The 13,357-nt window shown below is 38.2% G+C and overlaps 1 protein-coding gene across 1 annotated transcript in view; it reads right to left on the bottom strand.

Moving 5' to 3' along the window:
• Positions 1 to 13,357, bottom strand: part of LOC137273356 (heparan sulfate 2-O-sulfotransferase 1-like) — a 190,693-nt gene that overhangs the window by 98,060 nt on the left and 79,276 nt on the right. Inside the window, exon 2 of the mRNA XM_067805966.1 lies at positions 5,115 to 5,188. Coding sequence (XP_067662067.1) covers positions 5,115 to 5,188 — 74 coding nt within the window. The remainder of the gene's footprint in view (positions 1 to 5,114; positions 5,189 to 13,357) is intronic.

Raw genomic sequence — 13,357 nt, 5'->3', positions numbered from 1 at the left:
TTGTCGGAAACATTCCAATGTAAGATACTCCTTATTTTAATAACCTTTCCTCTTAAATTAGTTCTGTTCCTACACCACCAAAAAAAGCCCCTAGGTTTTTGTTTACAAATAATGTACCAAATAGCACAGAAATATTCTGCTGCCAGAAGAAACTTTAAACAAATGAAGATTTCCAGATTGCCCTGACCCCTGAAGGTCCCCGGGTAGAACAGGCCTTCAGCAACCCATGCTTGTCATAAAAGGCAGCCATGCTTGTCGTAAGAAGTGACTAACGGGATCGGGTGGTCACGCTCGCTGACTTGGTCGACATGTGTCATCGGTTCCCAACTGCGCAGATCAATGCTCATGTTGTTGATCACTGGATTCTCTGGACCAGACTCAATTATTTACAGACCACCGCCATATGGCTGGAATATTGCTGAGTGTGGCTTAAAACTAGACTCACTAACTCACTCAAGATTGTCCTTGATCATTATACACATATATGTATTGTTACTCAGACTTATCACATGCCTTGTATATGTAGCTAAAAGAATACTGTTTCTACATGGAGTGTTTGTGCAATAAATACCTTGTATTTTGTATGAACACTTATACACCCACTTATGGCTTCAACATAATTGTTATATAGCCATCTAACATTTTTAGCAGACATTTTACAAATACATAGTGTTTTCCACACTGGAGATCCTCTGCTAAGATCACTCTTCCTGTAACTGTCAACATCTCTTGCAGCACATTACTCAAAAAAATAGTGTGGGATTTTTTTGTCCGAAGTTCCTCACTTCTAGTTCATAGAGACAAGTGACCTCACTTTGGTCTAATACATGCTATGAGCACCTGAGACTTCACAGAACACGACAATAAATGGTAAGCACTGACAATACAGACGATTCCTTGTTTCATACACTAGGGACATGAAGGAGCACATGAAAGTACAATTGTTCTAATGTTCTTTCTCTGGTTTCTTCACAAGCTTTGTACTGTACTTTGGATGATTATTTGAAAATAAGTTAAGGAATATTTGTATTTTCATATGCTCCCTTATTGGTTTTGGTCAGTTCATGTGATACATTTTCCTCGGCCTTGTATTGTCAAAGCTAACCATCTACCATTAAGTCTCTCTCTGCCATTCTCCGCACATCACTATGTCCCGAGACTGTCAGGGATGTTTCAACATCAGTGGTCCATTGAGGACCATGTATTGTAAATACTAGCTATCTACCATCAAGTTAGTGTGGTCATTGTCTCTCTTTGGAGTTCTCCACAGTTCACTATATTCTCTGTCTGGGATGTTTCAACATCAGTGGTTCACTGAGGACCACAATCTACTGAAACATGATACCCTTGCATTGAAGTGTCTGGACATTTAATTTCCGTCATCAAATGTGACAAGTACCAGGTTCAGAACTAGACTGCGGAAATTATACTGTACTAGCTGTTCTCTTGTGTCACCTAGGTGCAACAAAGGCTTCTCCCTGAAACACATCATGAACAGTTGTCATCCAGCAGACAAGCATCATCAGTTTAGTCCTGCCTGACTTCTTGAAGAAAACATATCAATGTCTTGCTCATTTTTTCTGCCATTTATGCAGGTTACATAACATATAACTACTGGTTGTGGTGTGTGGCACTGTGGAAAGATCACAGATCACTAATCAGTTGAAATTAGGGAACAATGGTCACTGAGAATCCTTGGATGGGTGATTGTGTCATAGAATGACTCCTATGGGTTTTAAGACTTCAGGCCTGCAGCACAATAAAATATATAAAACACAACTGGTCTCACATTAGGCAAGTGAGTTTGTTCAAAAGTGCCCCTGTTCACCTGGTAGTGAATGGGTACCTGGTGGGTTGAGATGTTCGTCACCTACTACTTCACAGCTTAGGTTGGAGTGCACACTGATGATTAACAATGTTTTCTCTCCAAACATAATATCCAAATATGGAAATGGAAATGCACCTTATGAATGGACTGTTCTTACTGTTGTAGATATTTCAGGCAGAAATGGCCTTGTTTCTTAGATAGCGAGTGAGAATATAAGGGAAATAACTCCCTCCAGAAGACACAGTACTTGTGCATTAGACATTGAGCAGAAACAACAGGCTATGTCATCTCCAAGCTGGGGAATATAAGGGAAATAACTCCCTCCAGAAGACACATTACTTGTGCATTAGACATTGAGCAGAAACAACAGGCATTGTCATCTCCAAGCTGGGGAATATAAGGGAAATAACTCCCTCCAGAAGACACAGTACTTGTACATTAGACATTGAGCAGAAACAACAGGCTGTGTGTTATCTCCATACAAATCTCCTTTTTTCAGGCTTGACACGTTCACACTAACTACACACTCCTCTTTCACTTCCATCATGAACTGACAAGCGCACAGACCTTGCCACAATCTAGACAACAAACATGTTATTTTCCATCCAACATTATGACATGCTATCTCAATTACCCAGTGTTTGTTTGCCTAGACTAACACTGGCACGTGGCCAAAGCACAAAAAGTCTCAATGTTAACTATATATAATTATCCCTTCAGAGAGTATTTTACACTTTTGAATAGTTAAGTATTATTTGAAAAGGTGCTTATTCATGGAGACCACCCACGCAAATTGTCTTACAGTGGGTACGGTTGAATTATTGTTAAACCTACCCTCCAGATATATACTTCTTGTTAAATGAGGTGTTGGCTTAGACTGGCTCCTTCAGAAAATCCAATACACATTGTTATAGATCCCTAATTGTTATTGACTATATTGTTACCTGTAAAACTAAGTGTCTTTTAAGTAAAGCATGAGTTGTTTATAAATACATTACGCTATGAACTTAAAGGGACCATACCTCATACACATTTGGATGGAAATATACAGTGTCCAGTAACCCCACCAAAACATGTTGACTACTGGCAATTTGTTACAAATGTGTTTGTTATAGGTATCCAGGTGAAACATTGTACAAATCTTCATTGACACTCAGTGCAATCAACACCACTGCCAAACTGATATAGATATGGAATTTGATATTTTGAAAGCATAATACTCTACTTGAAAGTCAAAGTCACAGCTAAATGTGAAAAGGTTCCTATGTGAGTATTTACGGTAGTTGTTGCTGATCCAGACATAATTACACCCATTCTTGTGATGTGTCCCAAGTAAATGTTCATTAATATCCTTTGTAGGATGTGGCAAAGGTTCCAATCTGGAAAATTACTGGCAATTTTTGTCAACAGAATTTCAAAGGAAAGACTCAATGACAAATGCAAATGTCATCTACCAAGCCAATAACAACAACTAGCAGCAAATATTTCTCTGTGGAGTCTCGGATAGTGTGCTAGAGCAGCAAGCACATGACGGGACATCCTGCCAAGAGCTACTTCACTGTCTTTTACACTCACAACTTGATGTGTCTCTTATTTCCTTAGAGGTTTCAGATTGGGATAGGTAGATACTATTTCAGTGATGGCATTGATACTTCTTGTGTACCCATCCAGAGAGGCTAGAGTTCTATCATGCGACCTACCAGGGCTCACAGGACATGTAGCCAGCATGCAGCCAACAAAGGAAGTTTGTCTTACTTTTTCTCCTTAAGTAAACAAGATATAGACTTACGGGCTGCTAGGATATCACTACTTAATGGTAAGTCATGCGCGTTCACTCACATATGGAATTTCATTGAAAAGAAGGATGACTGGGTTTTCTCAGTGAAGGAAACAAATGGAAGGAATTGTTTACAACTGACAGAGATTAACCCCCAAATACTCTGGCAGCCTTTTCATGAAGCTGTCTTAGCTATATCTCATCATAGCAACTTAATGCTAAAGTTTCCACTACCTTAAGAGCCATTCCTGATGGCTTAAACCTACTGCAATGTTATCTGACATTGGATGTTGCTATTCTTGTCAAAGACCCAGCTCTCTTGTCACAGAGGTATGATAAGCTGAGGTGATGGCAGTGATGTCATTGCTTACTCTAAGACTTTCCCAAGAACAAAGTTCACGTATGCAATATTTTGCATGTACACACACACACGCACGCATTTGAAAATCTTTTGAACCTCTAAAAATTTAAAGGGTGAACTGCATCTTGATAAAAGTTAATGAGCTGAATATCACAGATGTCTATTTCATCCTTGAAACTAAAATCACAAAATAAACACAGACATAAGTAATTATCCTGTTTGTATGAACGTTTCTTTGATATATATTTAAGCTTTCTTTGAGCTAGCTTGTAACCCTAACATTCTATAAACTGTAACTGTGGAGGACCTCAAATGCTGCAAAACAGAAATTTATACATCTACCAGGTCAAGGAATACGTGCTTTTCACCACACTTTTTACCAACCACATAATGATAATGATATTTTTGAAAAAATAGTGCTGTAATCTCATTTATATAAAATCTTTCACTTTATTACGATGCTTCTCTGTAAGGCCTTGAGACAGATGGGTGGTAACATGGAATAATGATCCAGCATGTGCAGCTAACAACTGTAACACTTTCATTTAATCACACAGATATATACGGTCAGGTTGCCATCAACAAAAACACTATGGTTTCTGTCTGCAAATGACGTCAGTTTTCTTTCCCAAAAAACAGCACACAGATAAGAATTTTGACATGCTCCTTTCAACACTCGATGGACAGTATTCATTCATGGATTAAAAGTAGGCTATATAGTGGAATGCTACTTATCCTATCAATAGTTCTTAAATACTACTACACCGAACAAAGTATGTGAATAATGCCTAATACTGCAACAATGTAATAATGTGTGAATACTTAATTATACTGCACCATTGTATTAATGTGTGAATACTACCTAATAATGCACCTGTACTGGAGTGTGAATACAACATAATAATGCACCATTGTATCCATGTGTGAACACTACCTAATACTGCACCTTATATCACAGTGTGAATACCACATAATAGTATTATTAGTGCACCAGACATATTAGAGTGTCCAAATTTTTCAGCTCTTTTGGCAAAAAACACATGAAATATCCCATGAAAACACATACAAAATGTAAGCACTGATGCAGCAATTCAACTCACTAAATCCACAAACACTTGGAGTAGCTGAACCACAAAATGTCTTATTACCTGATCATTGGCAAATGATAATGGCCTCCGGGCAATATCCATGTTATCCAGCTGTAATTTGGTGACTGCTCGCTCTGGAAACAAAGAAAACAACTCTTAAGTACTTTGTACGACAGAAAATTGAAAACACATCAATCACAGTTGACATTTAACAGCACCTTCATATGCTGTAATCCATCTTATGGATATGGATTATGGATGTAAGTCCCTGTAAAATGTGTACAATTTGGAAAGGGCACCTTATTGTTTTCCATAGTAAATGTCAATATGGCGAGATTGACAAATGCATTGAAGTTGTGTGTGTGTGCACTACATGTTACACTAAGTGGCTTTGTGGCTTCATTAGGAAGGGAATAAAACTGAATACATGCACGCTGTCCCACAGGATTCTGACACCCACAGAAATGCACACTTATTGTATGCATCCTGTGCACTCAAATAAAGCTTTTGCATTATTGGTTTTCTACTTTATAATACCACCAAATACTTATTAGCAAATCACTCTTTGGTCTATTAGCAAGTGGTTACTGTAATGGAGTTGCTGAAAACAGTCTATTAAGGAGTGAAAGAGTACACATTTGGGATACGATGCCCTGTGACATCCAAGCCTGCAAGCCTAACCACTAATTCCTGGTAGTTGCCTTTCACCAGTTTGGGTTGGCTGATTTGGTTGTCATGTGTCATTGTATCCCAATTTCATACATTGATGCTTATGCTGTTGATCACAGGATTGTCTGGACTCAATTATTCAGGGACCTCTGCCATAGAGCTGGAATACTGCTGAGTGCTATATCAAACTAAACTCACTCACTCTCTCCTGAGGATGGTTGTTTGCTGCTTTTAACAATATCCCATCACTATCATGGTAGGGAACATGAGAAATGGGCTTCAAACATTGTGGGGACTCAAAGCCAATTCTTTGGTCTGACAAGCAAACACTTGAACCACTCAACTAATCCATCAATGGTCTTGAAGGTAATAGAAGCCACATTTTCACACAAAACTTCAGAAATGTAACAATGTGACACTAATAGGCAATTTCATACTCTCTATATCAATGCTATTTCTGTATCATATTTGAACAAGTTATGAATCATCACAGCACTCCTTTTGTAAACAGATATTTGATAATCAACAGTAACTGCCTATCATAGAAAGCCAGGAGAAATATGAACATCACATTCAGTGTATAATCACCACAACAGGTCATAGGAAACTGGCAATAGTTTCCAAATATAACTAAAATCATGAGATCCCAATCAGCATGCAATGGTACTACAATGTCCAATACATCAATGAATAATGACAGTCTAGAATCACATCAAGGTTTAACGTTAACAGTGGTGGTCAAGGCTATACTCTTTATTTGTAAAGATACAAGGTGTACACAATCAATATGGATCAAATCGAAGTGTTATAAAATTGGTTTCTATCTCACAAAGTATAAGATCTGACAAAACTGATAGCGATGAGCTTCTTGTTAGTACCTCAACCTTAACCAATGTAGAATAAGCTAAAGACAAGCTCCTTGGCATCCCCAATACATAACTTGTAATACGTGACATATTTACTGAACATGTTTGTCCTGACCCTGGTACAAGCTCGCCCTCCCATGTTGCAATATAGGAGACCGCTGCTCCCCAAGTTAATGACCATCACACAGATAGAAATCCCAGCAGGATCTTCCATCAAAGGTAAGCCACGTTGAAATCATCTCATAACCTCTAGTAATTGGGAAACAAACAGCCTCAGCACATTGCCTACAGAAGCTTACTATCTAATATTAATCAATACATTTTCAATCACACAAAATAATGAAAACAAATTTTAGTCCACCCAGGGGATGAAGCATGAAGCAGCTCTATTATACTAGGTGCCTGGGACGACATGATACACGACATATACGATATATGGCTGGCTTTGTGAATCAGGAAGTCCCAGCTTCAAGTAGCATCTAATTATCTCCTACAGATAGGAAATTAAATATGAAACAAATGTCAAGTGTCAAAATATCCTACATCCATATTCTTCATATTCTATCTAGCCAAGGAAAACTCCACCTCCATTTCTATTTTCAGTACTTATTTACTGTTATTTTAACTAATTTGTACCAAAAATAGATTTTTAACTTGTTTATAAATTCTATTACAAATATTATTTATACAGCTTTTGCATCTGAAGTGAGACATAATAGTTTTCATAAGAGCTTCGGATAATAACAAGGCATCACTGTTTTATGTTACTTTTAGCAATATTCCAGCAATATCTTTGAGGGGGACACCAGAAATGGGCTTCACACATTGTTCCCATGTGGGGAATCGAACCCAGGACATTGGACATGACAAGTATGCATTTTAACAACTAGAGAGAGAGAGAGAAAGAGACGCACATGGTACAGAGGATGAGAGAGTGTCTTATGGGAGGCTTCATGGACAACAATATACTCTGGTTGGCAAATGTACACCTTGTGTGAGTGTCAGGTCTCCAAAACAATAGCGTTCATCATTAAACATAATACTGACTACTGATGGGGTTTATTGGTTCCATCCACTCTTTTAAAAACATACAACCAATATGATGTAAAAACTGGCACTCCAGTATTGTAGACAAAAAGACAAACTCTGGTAACCTTTCTAAATAGCCAGGTTGGGAAACTTTCAAAATTTCTCTGTTTGATGTGGATGTAAAGGACAGTGTCCATTCTTTTTTACCATCAAGTTCATTTTTCATTCCATTTCATTCATGTCTGGAACAAATCTTTGGTATCACCCATTCTACATCTCAACTGTGTAATTGGTGAGAGAGGCTATGAGTTTTTTAGGCATCCATTTCTTAATGCCTTGAGTGAGTGAGTGAGTGAAATTAGTTCCATACCACACAATATTCTAGCAATATCATGATGGACAACACCAAATGGACTTCACACACCGTACCCATGTGGAAGTGACGTGACAAGCACACCACTAGGCTACCCCACCACCCACTTAATACCTTGTGTTCGTTGCACACACAAGACAGAGTTCTTTTTTTCTGGTACTGATTCCTAATGCCCTCCATTTCATCGGTTTGGGAGAGAAGGGGTTTGATCTTCTGCTGCTACCCATTCAAAATCCCATTCAAAATCCCATTCAAAATCCCATTCAAAATCCCCACTGTTTGACAAGTCTATGAGACAGAAGGAGGAGATTTTGCAGACACCAATTTCAAAATCCTACATGTTTGGCTGGTCTGAGAGAGGGTGCCAAGGTGAATTTGCACCCAGCAATATTTGTCAACAGTGAACAAACTGCAACAAGCAAGTTTACAAAACCTATCTTCACAGATCACAACAACAGACCCCCTACTGCTGATTCATCTGAGGCGACAAGACAGAAATGCACTGCCTGGCACACTCCACTATATTCATATCATAAATATATACTAGTTGGTCTCTATCAATCCCTCATAAACTGACCTTTCACAGAAACTTCAACAACCATCAACATCACTAAACTATTAATTTACATTTACACCAGTATAAGCAATGCCACGCAAGACTTAACCTGGCACATGCAAAACTATATTAAAAGACATAGCTCAGTAACATAGGCAAACATCCCCAGGTCCCAGCACCACCTTCCAGCTTGTCGAACATCACACGTGAGTGAGCATACAAAGTCATAACGACATGGCCACTGAAAGCCAAGGTGTAAACCAGCGGGGGCTATCGCACCCAATTCACAAGTTCCCAAGACATTTTCATCTATGATGAATTGTCTGTCAAAACGAACTGAGCATTCAAAGAAGCAAAGCGTAGAAACTGTCAAAAGCAATAGTTCTCTCCCTGGAAGAATTTGTGTTTTTTTTGTTCTAATCCAGCTACTACGATTGATAGGGATAACATTTATTGTCTTTATATACTCAAAAACAGTAATCCTATGGTCTCTGAAGTAATCTGTCAAGCTTTACATTAAGTTATGGAAAATTTTAAAGAGTGCAAAGCTCATAAGCTGAGACAACTGTGAAATCTGCAGCAATGATAGCAGCAAGAAGTGTCCACGTAGCAGAGAACTCTTCAGTCATTGAATCTGAATGTGACTGAATCACAGACTTATGCACGGCACTGTCATGTTTGTGTGGCCAGATATTCCTGGCCACAAGTAACATATTTAGAATCACATTTTTTTTCAAACGCATAAATTTCAGTACTGTTTGGGTTTGAATCCAATTGTGGATTTCAGGTGGGTTGCAATGGCGTTTAACGTCATACTTAAGTATTTCACTCAAAACACAATGTGCATGCATGTACATGTGGTCTCTTGTACTAGCCCTGACTTAAGTTAGTTTTATAGTGCTAGCTCAATGTCATGTCATGTCTCAGTTAAGCATGAATATTACACCCACACCCATTTCAATGATTCTGAGCCAACCTGTCCTTGTACCCATTAATTCCGAGTGCCAGACAGGGACCAACAAGTACAATAGTTTAACGTCTTTTGGTATAACGCAGCCTTGGATCAAACTCGCAACCTATATACTGCTCTCCAGGTAGACCCTTTAACCACTACACCAAGGAGGCAACTTCCTTGATTTGAATATGCACTAGAAAGGAACAGCAGCTTGTTTTCACGCAACTGTACACAATGGCGACTACTCTGTCACAGGTTAATGCTCCATAATATTGCAATGTCTATAAATACAAGTTACCAATGACCTCTGCTCTGACAGATTTATATTCGACTATTTTATCAAATTCGAAATTTTTATCAGATGGATTGAATAAGAACAGTTAAAATTATAAACTTTAACCAGAACAGCTACTGCTACATTGGTCAAGAAATACTTGACCAATTTAGCAGTACAACCAGGGACCATTTCCATAATGTACAGAAAACAATACATAATGTACCTTAAAAAGTGACTGATGTTCCCAAAATATAGCACAATTCAAATGTATATATTGCATGAACTAGCCCCCTGAAAGCTAATGCAAATTAGAAAGAATAAATCAGAATGCATAAATATATTGTTCATTGGTAGAGACCCTTGTCTCACCTGGAGAGAGAACATGGTTAGTTCCCATCCCCTGCCTATCTTTGTGTGTTGTTATAGGGCAGTTTTCATTGGTACAGACCCTTGTCCCTCTTGGATAGAGAACCTGGCTAGTTCACTGTCTCCTGCCTATCACTGTGTGTCAACAAGGCTCCCCAAGGCACTACTTAATGTCTGTGTATATTAACCTCCTCATAATGGCACAGACAACTACTCCCATCACATAACTACTCCATCACTGCTGAAGTTTCTCATATAAAATATGTTTCTCCACAACCTTAGTGACAGGTGGAAAGTATGATATCAACTGTAACACTGTAATAAACACCATTGAATTCCTGGAGAGTGACAAAAACATTCATAGATTTACAGTCACAGTGGTTGTCTAGCTATGATCAGACAGTGAGTGAGTGAAGAGGTCTCTCGTCACAAGTGACACCTCAGGGTTAAGTAACCTATAACAGTGAGTGAGTACACCACTTTTAGCAATTTTCCAGCAATATCATGGTGGGAGATACCCGGAATGGGCTTAACACATTCCAGTAAGGAATCAACCCAGGTCTTCAGGATGACAAGTGGATGTTTGAACCTCTTGGCTCCCCTACTGCCCATATAACCTATAAGAGTGCACTACTGTTGATATCAAGTACAGGATAGGGGATGAGATTTTACGCTGTGCTCAGGTAGGTATTCAAACCTAGGAATCTGGCATGATGAGTGAACACATTTACCACTGGTTAAACTCCACTCCTGAGATGGGGCAAACTGGCATAACATAACATATATTTCCACTCTAATTCCTAATCATGGCTGTGTGAGCATTGATATCACCAGGACTCAAGACCTACAAAGTTACCTATACAGGTAAATAACGTTGAGATCACTCAGTTGTTTACAGATTACTGTCACATAGCTGGAATGTTGGGAAGTACAGCATTAAAAAACAACCAAACCAAACGAAAACCAGTATGTAAATAATTAACTTCAGGTCAGGCAACCCAGTGATTAACACAATGAACATCGTTCTATGCAACTGGAATAGAATGACATGTCAACAAGTCCACCATCAGACCATGTTAGTCATCTCTTACATCAAGTTTACTCAAAACCAGGAAATAGGTGCATGGTACAACAGAAAATGGAATTCAGACAGTTTTGAAAATACCTTTCCCATGAGAAAAAAAGATTTCATTTGTTATCTCGTCATTATGGCACAGCTAAAAATACCTTGGAGGACCTTTTTCGGGGAATCATTTACATTTCTTTTAAAGATAAATATTCTATTTCTGTCATTAAATAAACTAACAATATTTCTGGGACTAAATGTCAGTCCACAAAGAGGCCATCATGTTCACAGTCAGTTCAGGACAGTCAGAACATCTTTTGGCCAATCATGACAACTAAAAGCTTCAATATATTTCTTAATCAGATGATCCTTAACAATGTCTTAATCCTAAAATATTGGAGATGTCCTTTGGATATTTGTCTCAAATACTATCTCAACAATATGACAAACATAACCAAGTGTGAAGATTAACATTCACAAAATGGTTTTCATTTAGCAACATGATTGCCATACCATGTCAACATGCTACAAGACAACCCAGTGCCAGATACAATCAGCAAACAGTAACTGTTTATTACCAGTATCTTTCACATCAACTGTATATTTAATAGTTCAGCAATGTTAAAATTTTTGCTGCTAATTCAAATCCACACTCAAGCTGCATGCATATTCAGTATGTGAATCCCACCTTGTACTTGTTTGAAGCTTCTCTTGACAACAATATATTATCACACAATGAACAAGGCTTTTATAACAAGACCAAATTTCTTCATCAGTGCAATTTGGTCTGCTTACAACACATTTCAATCACTAAGTCCCTCCTGATAACTATGTCATTTTTCGATGATTAAAATCCTCTCAAGCTTAAAATGCAAAGTCTTCCTTCACACAAGAACTGGTGGAAAAGCTGGACAGTATTTCAAACATTGATTGGACATTCATTCATGTATAAAATGTCCTGTCAAAATTGTTGCATGCTTCAATAACATCTTTACTATCAAAGTCATTTTCACTCACTTTCAGTTTGTGATATAGATTTGTGGAAAATTGACGGTCTTTTGAAGGAAGACTGTGATCAAAGAAAGGGTGTGATTGCATTGGGAAGCCCTTGACACCCAACAGAATGCACAATAAACCAACTGTTGGCAGTCAAACCTATCAACGTGTAGATGTATTTGGTCACATCAGAATAATGACATGCTATCCAAGACAAGGTTGTTTGTTGTTTAACATGACTGCTGGACATTAATTATTTGGGATATGATGACATATGGCAAGTCATTGAGTCTGACCACCCAATCCCGATAGTTGTCTTTTACAACATGCATAGGTTATTGAAGACCAGTTCTTACTCTGATCTTTATGGGTCTTAGCACCATAATTGCATCATGAAAGTCATGGTACAAGTACAGCTGTATCTATACAAGCAACAAAATCCTTTCCACAAATATTGAAAGCTGACTATTGTTTGCCTGTATTTGGAGTATGTGTTAATGTACTACTGTCAAACAGCAGTGACACCAGCAGGTTTGAAAAGGTGAACATACCATGAACCTGTTGTATACAAAGGTAGGTCAGTTGATTAGTTTGAAAATAGAAAACACAACTAACAGGTCAAAAACTGTACTAGACATTGTTTGCATGATTATTGCATCAGTATTTATATGTCAGCCAAATGTCTTCCATTAAACATTTTGAAAGCCACAACCTTCATAAAACCATGTTCCATGTTTGAGCGAGCATCATGTCATGCTTGCACCTCAGAAGCTGCTGAAGACATTCATGGTGGGAACTGCTGAAATACAGCTCGACAAAGACGTAAAGTTGACTAGTCATAGGTTGGAAGTCAGTCCACTTGTTACCATCTTGTGGAAAAAATTATTCACTCTGATTCTCCTGACAGAGATGTGAACATTACACACTGCCTCGAGTACAGTATGCAGTGTGGAGACTTCCCCGGTAAAAGGCCTTATCCACAGTGAAAAAAAAAGTTTTCAAAACAAGAAAACAAACCAGGGGAACATTATAAGAACATTGACTATCAAAGTCACACTATAAAAAGTTTCAAAAAGTGAAAGTGGAGCTGTGTAATGAGCAGTATTGAGTGTAGTTTTACACCACACTCAGCAATATCAAGTCTGGTCCA

This window comes from Haliotis asinina, chromosome 2 (genome assembly GCF_037392515.1).
Source record: "Haliotis asinina isolate JCU_RB_2024 chromosome 2, JCU_Hal_asi_v2, whole genome shotgun sequence".
Classification (NCBI taxonomy): Eukaryota; Metazoa; Mollusca; class Gastropoda; order Lepetellida; family Haliotidae; genus Haliotis; species Haliotis asinina.
This window is presented reverse-complemented; position numbering and strand designations above follow the sequence as displayed.